The following is a 14985-nucleotide window of genomic DNA, read 5'->3' on the forward strand; positions in this document are numbered from 1 at the left end:
TCCCCAGTAGCTGTGCACAGGATTAGAATGTAAGTATTTGTGCGGGGTGCGGGAGCAGGGTTTCAGATATGCATTGTGAAAGTCACTATGGCGAATGTCAGAGCAAGAATGGGAGACCCGTAGTCCTCTGGATGTTGTTGGAATATTTAACTTCCATCATCTCTGACTATTGGCCAAATTTAGAATTAGTCGGCTCTGCCTGTCGGAGGGATCCCTGCCCTTTGCCCACCAGTTCCCAGGCACTACTGGTTGGAGTTCAATAACATCTGGAGCGTCTCAGTTTCCTCACATCTGATTTAGGCTATAAGTATGACTTTCCTCAAAAGGGTAAATGAGATTGAGAGAAGCTGAGTCCCCCATCTCTGAGATGGACTAAATCATGTCTCAAATTGGCTATTGTGACACAACTGTAAAGGCTCCTCATCTCTTGCTATTTTTTTTAAATAAAAAACTCTTTAAAATATAAAACAAAACAGTACAACAACTTTCATTTTGCAAACACTTTATTTTTTCATGTTAAAGCAAGCATAAGAACTATTACCAAATAACCGAAACATTGTCTTATGTAGAATTTGCCATTTTATTCTAATGAATGGTCTAAATGGTAAGAGTCAGTATAACCTGAGTGTTTTTGCTTTTAATAAGCCTTTGGGTTAGGGTAATTGTTGTCACATGCTCAGAAACCTGGAAAGGGAAATTTAATAGGGGAGAACATGAAACGATTGTTAGCCTCGTATTCAACACAGCATTTATTATCAAGGCTGACAAAACATTAGACACACATTTTAAACAGTGTAGTGTTCTCTAGAAGTTGTTGGATTACAACTCCCATCATTCCCAGCAAACATTGCCAATGGTAATAAAATGATGGGTGTTGTAGTCTAACAATATCTGGACAGTACGACATTGGCTACCCCTGCCTTATGCTGTTTTGTTTTTTAAAGAAATCAAAACCAAAACTCATCACCACCGCTGCTCCTAGTGCTTGTTCTGTCCCGGCCTTTTAGCCTCAGCACATCCATGACACTTCGAGCATAGACGTCGCGCAAATTAACATTGACGGTGCAATCGCTGGACATGTTTTTTGTGAGCTTCTTTAAGGCTTCACGCTGCCGGAGAGCAGCTTCCTTTATCTTCAGCGTGAAGTAACAGGCAGAAAAGCGGTCATTGATGATGGCTATCGGCAAAGCCAGAACGAGAATTCCTGACAATATACACACGAATGCCACTATCTTGCCGATGGTTGTGTCCGGCCTAATGTCTCCGTAGCCAACTGTCGTCATGGATGTCGTAGCCCACCACCAAGCACAGGGCACACTTGTGAAGGTTGTGCCATGGACACCTTGCTCGACAAAGAACTCCATGGTGGAGAAGATGGAGATGCCCACAGAGAGGAAAAGCAGGAGCATACCGACCTCTTCGTAGCACTGGGCAATGGTCATGCCCAGGGACCGCAAACCTGCAACGCAATAGAGGATTTCAGTTTAGGTCACAGCCTCCATCAGTGGTGGCTGGTGCCCCCTTCTCAGGGGCTGGACTGAGGAGGAATGGTGGAGACCCCCCCCCATTCTCCTGAACCTTCCCAAGAACAGGAGGACTGTATAGATTTAGAACAGTGGTTTGCAGAAGGGCATAGTTCAGAGACTGCAGAGGGGAGAAGCTGGGAAATATTGGGAGAGGAACAGCAGGAAGAAGCAGCACCAGGGGAGAGACCACTGACAGACTCAGTGTCTTTGGAAAGCATTCCTGACCTTCCCTCTCCCAGGACCAGGCATGCACTGAAGGTAGTAGAACAGAAAGCTCAGAGGCAGAAAGCTCACATTAGGTGTGACATACAATAGAAGAGACGGAGAGGGTGGACTTTACTTGGAGCAATGGCATTATCCTAGTTAGAATGCATTCCTTCAGCTATCTCTGTGCATAGTGAATAAATTACTTGGTAAGAAACATTTTTTGTTTATCTGGTTCTTGGCTGCCACCATGGGAGGGATCAGATTCCCTGAAGCCTGATGCCCCTGGGACTTGTAGGGTGGATGGCTGGGATACCAACGGCAGGTGGAACCTGCATCAATGACAGCTGAGCCCCATAATTCTAGTTTTGTCCCCATTCTCCTCCCTGCTGCAAGGGCAATAGTAAGACAAGCTAAACAGGACCAGTAATGGAGTGGGATAGAGAGGCCTTGAGCAAAGCTGTGGTCATGTGAGCTCCTGCCTTCTGAGCAGCAGAGGTTGAATTAAAGCCCACTTGGAAAGGGAGAACAAATGGTACAAATACTTCCTTAGGTCTGAGGTGGCTCAGGGGCCAAATGTGGCTCTCTAGGTCTTTCTATTGGGCCCTCAAAACTCTCCCTAGGGCACAAGCCTCCTTTCCTGGCTAGACCCTCAGTGTCCTTGCTTTGCATGCTTTTCCATGGCTAGAATGTATCCTTGACTTCTGATCAAGCCACTTGCTTGCCTGGATGGAGGACAGAGAGGTGTTCATGCAGAAACTAGCCTACTGTACAAAGGTAACATCTGCATTTATTTATCCACCGACTTTTGCCTCTGGTCCCACCCACCACTGGCATGTGGTCCTCAGAAGAGGATACAGCCTTTGGGTTGAAAAAGTGCTCTCATCTCACCCAGTATTTATTAGGGGAGGAGGCCCAATATAGCAAAAGAGGAAGGAAAATGCTTTTGGAGAGGTTGGACATGGGGTCTGAATGAATGGAACACTTCTTCCAACAAAGTCAGCCCTGCTAGTCTCCTTTAACAGTTAAAACCAAAACAAAACATATTTAGTATCCTTATGTAGCTGGGAATCAACCAGCACTCAGTAGAGTAGAACAATTTCTTCCCATGCCTTGGATGCAGTACTTCTGTGTAACCCATATTAGCATTTGCCCTTTTAAAGCAGCATCACGCTGTTGGCTCATATTTAGTTTGTTGACTCAGGATCCATCTGAGTTCTGCTGAAGTCCTTAAGTAAGTGATACTGCGTACCCAGTCATCTCTCCAAATTTTGTACTTGAGAATCATTTCCTGCATGCAAGAGCTGACATTCATCTGCTGTACCTCAATACTAAATGTATATGAAATAATGAATTTTAGAGGTGGATAACTGCCAACTGTATGAGCTCAGGACTATAGCTTTATTATCACCAGCCCTGGCCCAAAAAACCCCTTTCATATCAACTTGCCTCACATCAAAACAAGATTCTGTTCGATTGAGGTACTCCACACAGCTGCAATTTATGTATGTGCACATGTAAAAACAGCCTCAACCCTCATATTTTTAGGCTGAAGTCCTATACAGACATCTGGGAGTTAGTCTCATTGAACTTGATGGGGTTCCTTCCAAGCACAAACAGGCTTGCAATGCATAGCACCTAATTTATGTCTCTTGTGAATGCCATTTTAATGGCACATCTCGGTTGTTTAAAATAAAAATTGACTGTTTTCCATCTCAAGCCTTCTCCAAGTTTCTTCAAAGATGGAACAATTCAAGAGCTGGTGATCCATCAGTCTATGTATGGGAGATATGACATAAAAACAATATGCCGTAGTGTCAAGATGTGTCAAGTTAGCACTTTCTATAACTTATGCTAGTCTGATGCAGTAGCAAGTATAACTTGCCTGCAGGAGTGGTATCATGTTTTAACACAATACATGGACTCTTTAACACCAGGATGCATTGTGGGTAGAAGTCCTCACCATAAGAGTTCATTGCCATTTTGCCCCGGCTTGGATACCAGCAAGTTTCTTCTGCCCTTACTCAATCTCATTATTCCTCATTGTCTCTTTAAATAAATTCTCACCACACCTCCTATGATGAGTAAAAACTGATTCCAAGGGACCAGCAAGGAAAGAGGACTCTCTTATCTTTCATGGCACCCGTGACTAACATAGATCACATATGTTATATGGACATAAAAGTTTCTTTCCTCTCTCTTTCTTCCTGCAATATGTTACAAACTGGAATGATTCTGAAAATAAAAGAAATTACAGAAGCTAGAAGGCCACTGCTTTGTTAACAGTTCAATGATGCTCAGTTTATTTAATGAACCTATTGTTAGGAGGTTGTCTCCTGGAAGCTGGCATCTTTTCTGAATTAGATACCCAGAGGTTGGCTGCAATGCTGGAAATGTGTGAGAGAAATAAATATGTGATTGAGTGTTTCAGTATCTTTAACAGTTTTACATTGTTTTCTGAGGCTCCTGGAACTTATGAAGCAGCTATATACATTCAGCAAATAAAACAGGTAAGTGAAAGTTTTTTTTGGAAGCCCAAATCAGATGAAAATGGGGGCACAGTTTGGGGGGGGGGTTGCCCTATCTTCTGCCATGTATATATTACAAAATGAAGCCTTCAGTGCTCTGCCAACTAAAGGAAACCGATCTGGGATTTCTCTCCATTTGAGGAAGTGGGGAACATGTTGCAACAACAGATTCATCTGAGGCAACATTTGAGCCCATCAGCTGCAAACACAGCCTTGCTGCTATGACTTTCCAATCTGATCTGTTCAAGAATAAAAGAAGCAAACAGAATATTATAAATTCAGAATAGCTGTGTTCATATAGGCAACCCCTTCTAGGCAAATTTTTGCAGATATGAATCCAGTTTTATTTTGAATAGTAATGCAGTGCTGCTAGCAGGGCATCTCTGACCCTTGCCAGTTTACTCACTGTTGACAATGAAACGGGCAGGCAACCAAATTAGCTTATATAGCACTAATAGGGGGGTGATGAAGAGGTTAGGAGAAGTGATTAGAGGGAGTTTCTAGCATGACGGTCCAATTAATCTGTGTTGGGGTAATAACATTATTTCTGGACTGTACCACTTCAGGATGCTGACATGATTGGATACTCTTCCACCCACCCAAACAAGTCAAATTCCCTGAACAGAGAAAACTAGATGCTGCAGCGAAGGTTTTAGGCCAGTCTTCTTCCTAACATGTCAGTTTTTCTGCATGTAGGGATTTTTCTTCTGTTGTTGTATGAAGGATAATTCAGTCCTGTAATTCCTGCTGCCCCCTACTACTATTGGTGCAGTTCAGAAACAGGTTTGTTCCTTGTAAGAACTAGGCCTCAGACCAGGGGTGAGGAACCAGCTGCCCTTCAAATGTTGCTGGGTTACAACTCCCATCATCCCTGGCAGAGGCTGATGGGACTCCATCAACAACTAGAAGGGTCACAGGCTTCCCACCCTGGCAACCTAAAAATCATGATGATTTGCCTATTCAGCTTCTCAGAACTGTAGGACCTCAGGGCAGATTTAGATAGTTTTCTGGAGGGAGATGTCACCCTGAGGTGAACTGGTCCCCTCTGCTTAATTCTCCCACAATTGTGGGATACAGAAAAGATTCAGTTTTCTGTGGAAAGTGAGGCTTGCTAAGAAGGTACTAGAGCAGGAGACTCTTAATCTGAGAGCTATGGGTCAAGCCCCATGTTGGGTGAAAAATTCCAGCATTGCAATGGGTTGGACTAGATGGTCCTCATGGTCTCTTCCAACTCTTATGATGGAAGGTCCTAGGAAGGGTACCATAGCTCTGTGGTAGAGCTTCTGTTTTGCATGCAAAAGATCCTTGGTTCAATGCCCAGCATCTCTTGTTAGAAGGATCAAATGGCAGGAAAGACTTCTGCTTTTGATCCTGGAGAGGCACTGCTGGGCAAAGGAGACTATACTGAGGGAGATCGGCAGATAGCATCACCTGGTTTAAGGCAGCTTTCAGACAAGGGACTGTGTCCATCAGATGACAGAGGAAGCACTGTTGAAATTAGGCATTGCGGTGACAGAGTAAATCGATAAACTGAAAGGAATGGAATTATGAAATACCATCTCTCTGGCCACATTCACACAATATATTTAAAGTACTATGATACTACCAGTGCTTCTCTCTCTCCCTGGGGGTACTCAAGGGTATGGCAGTACCAGCACATTTCCCTCCCCCAAATGTTAAAAGTGTGGCACTTACTTCATGGTGAGTACCCACACACATACACCCTACACACACACAAAAGCACTGGATACCACTTTTAAACAGTTATGGCTTCCCCAAAGACTTCTGGGAGCTGTAGTTTGTGCTGAGAGTTGGTAGGAGACCCCTGTTCCCCATGAAGAGTGATGGACTGTTAAACCTATCTGGGATATGTACAGTCACTTGCTTGCCTTGGAAATGATTCTGGGGGAAGGGTCTGTCTGGAGTTTGGTGGCTACAAAGCTTAGCTTGCAACATGGGACCAGTCTCATGTTGTGGGCCTCTGCTCATATGGAAGTCAGCTTCTCATCTGAGTTTCTTAAAATTGCCACCCCCCTTAGGTAGAACCACAAAATAATCAATTTCCCCAAGAGTTTCCTACACCATGTAGATTTACCTGTTGAATGCCGGCCCAACTTCAGCATGCGCAGACCCCTCAGCAGCCTTAACACCTGAACAATACGTCCCATGTTTTCCAGCTCCTGGGAGCTGTGTCTGCCACGCAAGCTCTCCACTACCAGTGTGATGTAGAAGGGCAAAATGGCCAGCAGGTCTATGATGTTTGCTACACTCCGTATGAAGTTGAATTTCTTCTGTGCGCACAGGAAACGCAGGGCAAACTCTCCTGTGAACCAGGCGATACACACATACTCCAGGATGTCAAGGAGGTGTGGTGGCAGCCAGCTCAGTTCTACAGAGATGAGGGCCATGTTGGCAATAGAGATGATGACAAAGGCCATGGAGATGGTGCCAAAAGTCTGGGCAGCGACAGAAGACCCAGGTTTTTCCAATACCTCCCAAAGCTTCTGCCTGAATCTGGGGCAGAGGCTCCCGGAGAAGTCCTCTTCCTCTTCCTGGGCATCAAGTGCTTCAGCTTCTTTCTTGATATCCAAGGCTTCACTCAGTTCCTTCCTCCTGAAGTACCTGTGCAGGGCAGCGAAGCACAAAATGTGACACTATACCTCATCTGAAATGAATGCAAACACTTGTGGCAGCACGTGCACCACCACAACCAACTTCAATTACAAATGCAAAAAGACAGCGGTCACTGACTTCAAAGTGTGCTCTTGTGAACATCCGAGCTGTAAAGCCAGATGATCAGCAAAAGGGACAAACCTAAAGTCATCCTCAACTCCTCCGTGCTACACATCAAGTCTGCCTTAAAAACAGGGGTGGCTAACTAGTGGCCCTCCTGGTGTCTTGGACTACAACTCCCATCAGCTCCAACCAGTATGGCTAATTGGCAGGGCTGATGGGAGTTGTAGCTCATCAACATCCAGATTGCCACAAGCTAGCTGTCCTTGCTTTAGATCACACATTAATTTAATCCCAGGAGGAACCTGTTTCAAGGTTACATTAGCCAGCCTCAGCCCAGTATACCTGAATGAGTGTCTCCACTCCCACTGTTCAGCTCCGAGGGCCTTCTGATGGTTCCCTCATTGCGAGAAGTGAGGTTACAGGGAACCAGGCAGAGGGCCTTCTCAGTAGTGACGCCTGCCCTGTGGAAGGCCCTCCCACCAGATGTCAAGGAAATAAACAACTATCTGACTTTTAGAAGACATCTGAAGGCAGCCCTGGTCAGGGAAGATTTTAATGTTTGAAGTTTTATTCTGTTTAATATTCCATTGGGAGCACCCAGAGTGGCTGGGGTATAAATAATAAGGTATTATTATTATTATTATTATTATTATTAGTGGTGGTAGTAGTATACCCAGTGATTTTTTTTCCTAGAAAAAACTGTTGGAGTTGCTCCCCACAACCCCAACATCCACCCCCTTTCCAAGTACACAAGCAACTGGGTTACTTCAATACCAAACTCAACCACTGCCATAATGTTCTGTCCAGCTGCTGCCTTGCCTAGGTGGTAGGAATCCACATCAGTGGCACCCAGGCCACCACCTCATCTTAATTCCCTTCATCTGTGCTTACCTCACCTCTCCCCAACTGCATAATTAATCTACAACACCCTACTGAAGCCGTCCCCAGCCCTACTGGACTTGGGCCCATGGCCCCATCAATTACTCACCTGTCCCTGCAGCAAGAGTCAATGCTGAGCTCATCCAGCCCCCAATACTGGATCTCCTGCAGGAAGGAAAGTGCACAGAGCTGATCCATCACGTGCAGCCGACCCGTCTGGTAATAATTATGGATGTAACTAAATGCCTGAGAGCTCCGATCAAAGAAATATTCATTCTCCACCAAATTGGCATCATCGCAGAGATCCAGGAGGCTGGAGGCAACGTCCCGGGCAGCTGACACCACTACAGCCAGCTTGCCCAGGCGGGTGTCTGGGTAGCAGCACAGCTTTTTCTGGGACAGCACAAAGCGGGCCCCTCCCACATTGACTGTGATGCAGTCCAAGGATGGGGCCACCGGTCGCAGCAAGGTTCCTGGCTCCTCCTCGCTGCAGAAGACACTGGACTCCACAGATCCAAAGGACGTGCTCTCACCCAGCTCCTCTCCAGATGCTCCTGAAGAAAGGGACAGGCAGCAAGGAGGGGACTTCATTCTTCAGCTGCCAGAGGCAGCCTTCTCTCTCCTAGAGAAAATGACACATGCAAGTCAAAGAGCCCATGCTGGGGCAAAGCAACAGAATGAACAATTATGCGTCGTTGCTTGCAGTTTCCTCAATTCCTCATGTAGCACTTTGTCTGCAAGATCTGCAGTGGCTGCCAATCTGGTACTGGGTCAAGATTGGTGCTGACATACAAGGCCCTATGCAGCTCAGATGCAGTCTGCCTGAGAGATCGTGTCCTCCATAAAAGAGGGCATGTCTTGCAGTGAGACCTGGAGACTGACCTCCTGGTTGTGGGTGGGTCTACTGGATAGCCACAACACCCAATTGGTAGATCCCTCATTGCTGGGTGTAATCTGGCCAATGGTGCGCAGTCTAAATGGATCAAGGGGTCTATATAAACCCATGCATGTGTCCCGGAGCTTCCTCTTTCATCTCATGCATCAGAACACCTGCCCACCTCTCCCTAATTTTAGGGCATTTTGCAATTGACCTTGCTGTGCCATCTGTCGTTGGGACAGGGGCACAGCAGGAATTTTCCCCCACTTGGCTGATTGGCTGTGGCCATTTGGGTTTCATCTGCCGTGTAGCAAATTGTCACAACTTGTAAGGTTGCGCATAGGCCCTGGTTCATGTGATAGGGTGGGAGAACGGTCTTGCCATCCCTATGTGAAGGGTATTATGTTAAAGGAATCCAGAGCCTCAACTTGGTTTGGTCAACCCCCAAAAGGGGGTTGTGCCCATGCCTGAGTCCAGGGGAGCATCTGGGGAGTGAACAGAGTCTGTTCCCAGGCTTTTCACCTGCCTCAGGTGTTCACCCTTGGCTGACCTATGATAGAGCTCTGGGTCAGCGCTACCTGCAAGGGTGTAGGGAGCTTGTTGAACCAGAGCCTATGTAACCACTCACTTTTCTGTAATCAATAAAGTTGTGGCCTAAATTCGGCCAAAAACTAAAACTAAAATTTGAGTTAAATGTGTCTTTATTTAAGGCGGAGGTCTCTGAGTCTGAACACGCAAATCACCTTACCCGCTCACATACCCACCAAATCACTGTGTTCTACAAAAGAGTACCTAAATTATCAGAAGCCCATTCCCCAGTAACTCAGAGCAGGGCCTTCTCTGTGTCTGGCCCTGGTTTGTGGAAATGCATCCTTGTTGAGATACAACAAACACCCACTATTTGTAGTTTCTGGAAACTGTGGAAGACATTTTTGTTTCAACAAGTCTTTCCGGCTGGATGTTGTGGTTTTTAAATTTCTCTCACCCTTTGATGCTTTTTTTAATGGGGTTGCATCCACTGCTGCAACAGAAGAACCCATTCCTCACTGCACAGTACAGATTTCAGGATCAGAAGAAATGAAGGGTTTTCTTTTAAGGTGAGGCTGTGTGTGTTAGTGCCAGCCACTATGGTTGCAGAAATAAGTAAACAAAGTCTAGTAGGATATCAAGTTGCTCAGGTTTGTATCTTCTATGTCCTTTCCTGTAGTAAATAGAACCAACTGGCCACTCACCATAAGGTTTGAGATGCAAATATTTGAAATATATAAATATTGTGTCATCTTCATAATATAATCCCTCTGGGTATAGAATGTGGAGGGTGGCGTTTTTGGCACCAGTTATAGGTTACTCAAAGTCGGTATGGAACTATAAGATACTAGATATGGAAGTAACTTTTTTATGACTAAATGTCCAACACAGCAGGGCAGGTTAAGCAGAGATGCAGTGACTGGCACAAAACCAGTTTCATGGGAGCTAAGTCCAGCACTCTTCCCACTACTAATAGCAGTGGCTGCCTATGAGCAACCAAGCCACTTTTAAGGTTCTGCTACTTACATAAAAAGGTAAAGGTAAAGGTACCCCTGCCCATATGGGCCAGTCTTGCCAGACTCTAGGGTTGTGTGCTCATCTCACTCTATAGGCCGGGAGCCAGCGCTGTCCGCAGACACTTCCGGGTCACGTGGCCAGCGTGACAAGCTGCATCTGGCGAGCCAGCGCAGCACACGGAACGCCGTTTACCTTCCCACTGGTAAGCGGTCTCTATTTATCTACTTGCACCCGGGGGTGATTTCGAACTGCTAGGTTGGCAGGTGCTGGGACCGAACGACGGGAGCGCACCCCCCCGCGGGGATTCGAACCGCCGACAATGCGATCGGCAAGTCCTAGGCGCTGAGGTTTTACCCACAGCGCCACCCGCGTCCCCGGGCTACTTATATACAAAGTCCTAAATAAATCTGGACTAGGTTACCTGAAAAACCATCTTTCTCCCCACTGCCCGGTAAGGGCACTACAATCAGTGAATGGAACCTGGTTAGATTTCTCACAGCCTGGTGATTATTGGGCTTTTTCACTGGCAGCACCAGTGTTGGGAAATGCCCTCACTGCTGAAATATGAGAGGCTCCATCAATATTGGCATTCTGCCGGCCCCTGAAGACATACCTGTTTAAGTACGCAATCCTCTAAACTGAACTTCTGATCTAACTGTTTTAACAGTTGTGCTAGCTCCTATATTGTACACCCTAATTAAGGATGTTCTAAAGTCCCAATGGAATTGTTACTGTGTATTTTAATTATGTAATGCTTTTATACTTGATTTTATAGTTGTAAACTGCTTGGAAGCCTTTTGGGTGGATAAGCAGTATATAAACAAATAAAGATCAGTGACTCCCATTGCCCATTCACCATACTAGCTGGGGCTGATGGGAGCTGGAGTTCTGCAACATTTGGAGGACCAGAGATTTCCCATTCTGGTTCTTCTACACTACCTGGTTCTCAGCTTGTACAGCATGCTAGAGCCTAGGAGAACAAGGTACCTTACCAGGTGGCTGCTTGCATAACAAAAAATGATGACTGTCCTTCCCGTTATTATTCTGAACCCAAAGCAACTTCTGGGAAATGCTTCACTAAAAGCACAAGTGCAGAGAAGTTGCATGCCATGACATTTAGGGATGACCATTCATGAGATCTCTTAAAACTGCTTAGCATTCCCTTGCAGTTAAAAAGAAGACAGCTCATTATCACTGGTTCTATTGGCCGGCAATCAAAACAATGGCTAATGTATACATTAGGTTTCCTCACTGGAATTTTGTTTAATATGAGGCAGTTTCCTTTTCAACATCTAGGCTGCAATCCTCTGCACACTTATCTAGGAATAAGCCCTATTAAACACAACAGGATTTGCTTCTTCCATGGATTTTTCAATTAACCTTGGCAAGGAACAGGAGCTGGAATTTACATCTGTGGCACTTTAAAAATTAAAACAAATGCACCAATTAGTCCTTCACATTCTCTACCCATTCTGTAGATTACACACTGTTCTCTCTTTTTTGAGTGTGTGTGTGGGGTGTTGGTTGGTATGTCCATCGCTTAGTGCAACTTTAGATAGGTAAAGGTACCCCTGACCATTAGGTCCAGTTGCAGACGACTCTGGGTTGCATGACTAAGCCACTTCTGGCAAACCAGAGAAGTGCACGGAAACACCGTTTACCTTCCCGCCGGAGCGGTACCTATTTATCTACTTACACTTGACATGCTTTCGAACTACTAGGTGGGCAGGAGCTGGGACCGAACAACGGGAGCTCACCCCGTCGTGGGGATTCGAACCGCCGACCTTCTGATTGGCAAGCCCAAAAGGCTCAGTGGTTTAGTCCACAGCGCCACCCACGTCCCGTGCAACTTTAGATACTTCATGATTATTAGTGCAACAATTTAAAAACTACTTAATAATAAACTGCAGCATCAAATACTATGCAGCAGCAATAATAATAATTAGTGCAGCATTAAATAAATGTGCATTTATATGCTAATAAAATGTGCATTTTAATCAGCATATCAGTTTATATCACCAGCCTACCAATTGTGTTTGGTTTCTCCAAGAATCTTAAAAATAAGCAACTGGCGAGAACACAGGAAGCTGTCTTACACTGAGTCCGACCTTTCGTCCATCTAGCTTAGCATTATCTATGCCATGTAGCAGCAGCTCTCCAGGGTTGCAGGCAAGGGGCACTTCAAACCCTATCTTGAGATGCCAGGGGTTGAATCTCGGAACTTTTGCATACAAGGCAGATGCTTCACCAGTGAGCTAGACCCCTTCCCCTACCTGTGCACAGAATACTAGAGTTTTACTAATAATAATAATTCCAATTATTATACACAGCTGTGAAGCAGTTCACAATATCTTAATTTAATTATCATTACATGCATTTATACCCCACCTTTCCTCTGAGGAGTTCAAGGTGCTATACACAGATCACACTGCTTCCCCCATTTTATCCTTACAACAACAACAACCCTGTAAGGTAGCTTAGCCTGAGACTGTGGGACTGGCACGAGGTCAGAGCAGGGATCTCCTTAGTCCAAGTCCAACACTCTGCCCAAATACCAGGTCAATAATCATCCACCAACACTCCTGTGCTACCTCAGTCAGCAGCGCATGAGACTCTTAATCTCAGGGTTGTGGGTTTGAGCCCCACATTGGGCAAAGATTCCTGCACTAGTTGGCTTTGTGGACCCTTCCAACTCTACAGTTCTATGATTCAGCCCCACACGCCTCTGCAGGTTTACTTGGAAGCAAGTTCCACTGATTTTAATAAGACTTACTCTGTCTTTGCAAGCACACACAAGATGTCAATACCAAATGGCATTGGATCTAGCATCTCGAAACCAAATGTTAACGCTGAAAACCAGCAAATTATTATTTTTTAAACAAAAACCCGGAGTATGTAGGACGTTAAAGATAGATGAGCCTGCAATCCCATGCACACTAACCTGCAGGTAAGCCTCATTCAACACAATGACGCTTATTTCCGAGTAAGCATGCATAAGGTTGCTCCGTCGAAGACCCCGCGAAATAAACCCAAGAAGCGCGACACACGGAAGCAACTCTGATGGATTGACAGGAGCTCACCTATTCCAGCCAGGCATCGCCTTCAAAGGTTCAAGAGCCACGCCCCCTTACCTGCCTCCACTCGTGCTGCTCCGGGCACATCGCAGGGCTACAGCTCTCCGCGCCTTCCCCGGCTGGCGCTCGCCTTTAAGGGCGGAAGGCTCGCCAGCTCCGCACTTCTCTGCGCACAAGCGCGCTCTGCCGCCGGCGCCTGCAGCTCGCCAACTTCTGGGCAGCGCTTCTTGGTTAGGCGCGTGAGCAGGCGCACGAGCAAATCAGAGCGCAGCTCCGAGGCGACAGCAAGAGAAGGGGTGGGGTTCACCACCCGGGACATCTTTTAAAGACCCTGGAGCGGGAGCCACGTGCTTAGGAAGGAAACGGGTCTCGCCCGAGCTGAGGAACCCGCAGCCGGCTGCGCGCCCTGAAGAAAAGTTTGTTCCCCGAGTACTCGGTAGTTTGGCAGCTCCTTCGCTTGCGTGCTGACTTGGATCCAGACTTGGTCATGCTTGGAGCAGAGACTATTGCATTTAGATCCCACCAGTGGCGTAGCGTGGGTTGTCAGCACCCGGGGCAAGGCAAGTAATTTGCGCCCCCTAACCCGTGGATTTGCGCCCCCTAACCCGTGGATTTGCGCCCCCTAACCCCCAGATGTTGCGCCCGGTGCGGCCGGCCCCCCCTGCACCCCCTACACTACGCCACTGGATCCCACATCTCTTCCAAGGAAGTGTACACGGTTCGTTTCCTCCCCATTTTGTCCTCACAAAAACCTTGTGCGCTGGGTTATGGTGAGAGACTGTGAACAGCCCAAGGTCATCCACTGAGCTTGAAACCAATGGGAGCCGGGCTTCCTCGTGCACAGACCTGGCACCAATGAAACCAAAGGGATCCAGACTTAGGTTGCTTTCAGACAACATTTATTAGGTATTCATCCTGATTTGTTTGCACAAGGTTTGCTGGGAACTTGACTGTTTATTGAGCTTTTATTCTGATTGGGTTGGGAGATTATAGGATCTCACAGTTGCTGCCCTACACACTGCTTTCATCACTTTCTCTATCACAAAAGTGTGTGGGTTTTATTGGGGGGCGGGGGAGGGAGAGTGGGTTTGCAGTAAAATAGCACCAAATCCCACTTTAATTGTGCAGCCTCAAATTTCTTATGGACAGTTGAAGCCCACCTTCAAAATAGTGGCAGTCTGAAAGTGTCCTCAGTCAAGCTTGGTGCTGGCCCATTGAAATGACATTCTTACATCTCCAAATCCAACCCGAGGAGTCCAGTGGAACTTATCTTATCAAGGAAGAATGCCCAGGATGGCAGCCTTGCAGCTTATGAATGATGAATGTTTTCATGGAAGTGAATCTCGCCAAGTTCATTATGAACTTTACGATTGCGATCTGGCAGCAGTTAAAGCTTCCTGCTGTGCTAGTCTAATACCCAAGGACGACAGTCTATGAAAAGCAACCCTATGCACAAAAAACTGGTGTAAAGCAAACTGGTGTAAGTTAATCTGGTGTAAAGTTACATCAGATCAAAATTCCATTCAGCAGTGGGGCTGCTGCTCTGCCTAAGACTGGCAGAGGGAAGGTAAGCAGTGGGTTGCCCAGTGGGTTGCCAGGTCACCTGTCTGTGCTGG

The 14985-nt window shown here is 46.3% G+C and overlaps 1 protein-coding gene across 3 annotated transcripts; it reads right to left on the minus strand.

The window, feature by feature from the left end:
* Positions 1–519: 519 nt before the first annotated feature.
* Positions 520–13584, minus strand: KCNV1 (potassium voltage-gated channel modifier subfamily V member 1). Of its 3 annotated transcripts, none has more exons than XM_082235729.1 (4): positions 13431–13584; positions 7983–8495; positions 6354–6880; positions 520–1459 (listed from the first exon to the last, which is right to left on the minus strand). In XM_082235729.1, exons 2-4 carry the CDS (start codon positions 8462–8464, stop codon positions 948–950), a joined length of 1521 nt encoding a protein of 506 aa, XP_082091855.1. In that variant the 5' UTR covers positions 8465–8495; positions 13431–13584; the 3' UTR covers positions 520–947. The 3 variants fall into 3 exon arrangements, with proteins under 3 accessions (XP_082091855.1, XP_082091853.1, XP_082091854.1); XM_082235727.1 differs by having other exon boundaries at positions 13427–13584; XM_082235728.1 differs by having other exon boundaries at positions 13376–13584.
* Positions 13585–14985: the final 1401 nt, after the last annotated feature.

Source organism: Podarcis vaucheri, assembly GCF_965113315.1.
Source record: "Podarcis vaucheri genome assembly, chromosome: 8".
NCBI lineage: Eukaryota > Metazoa > Chordata > Lepidosauria > Squamata > Lacertidae > Podarcis > Podarcis vaucheri.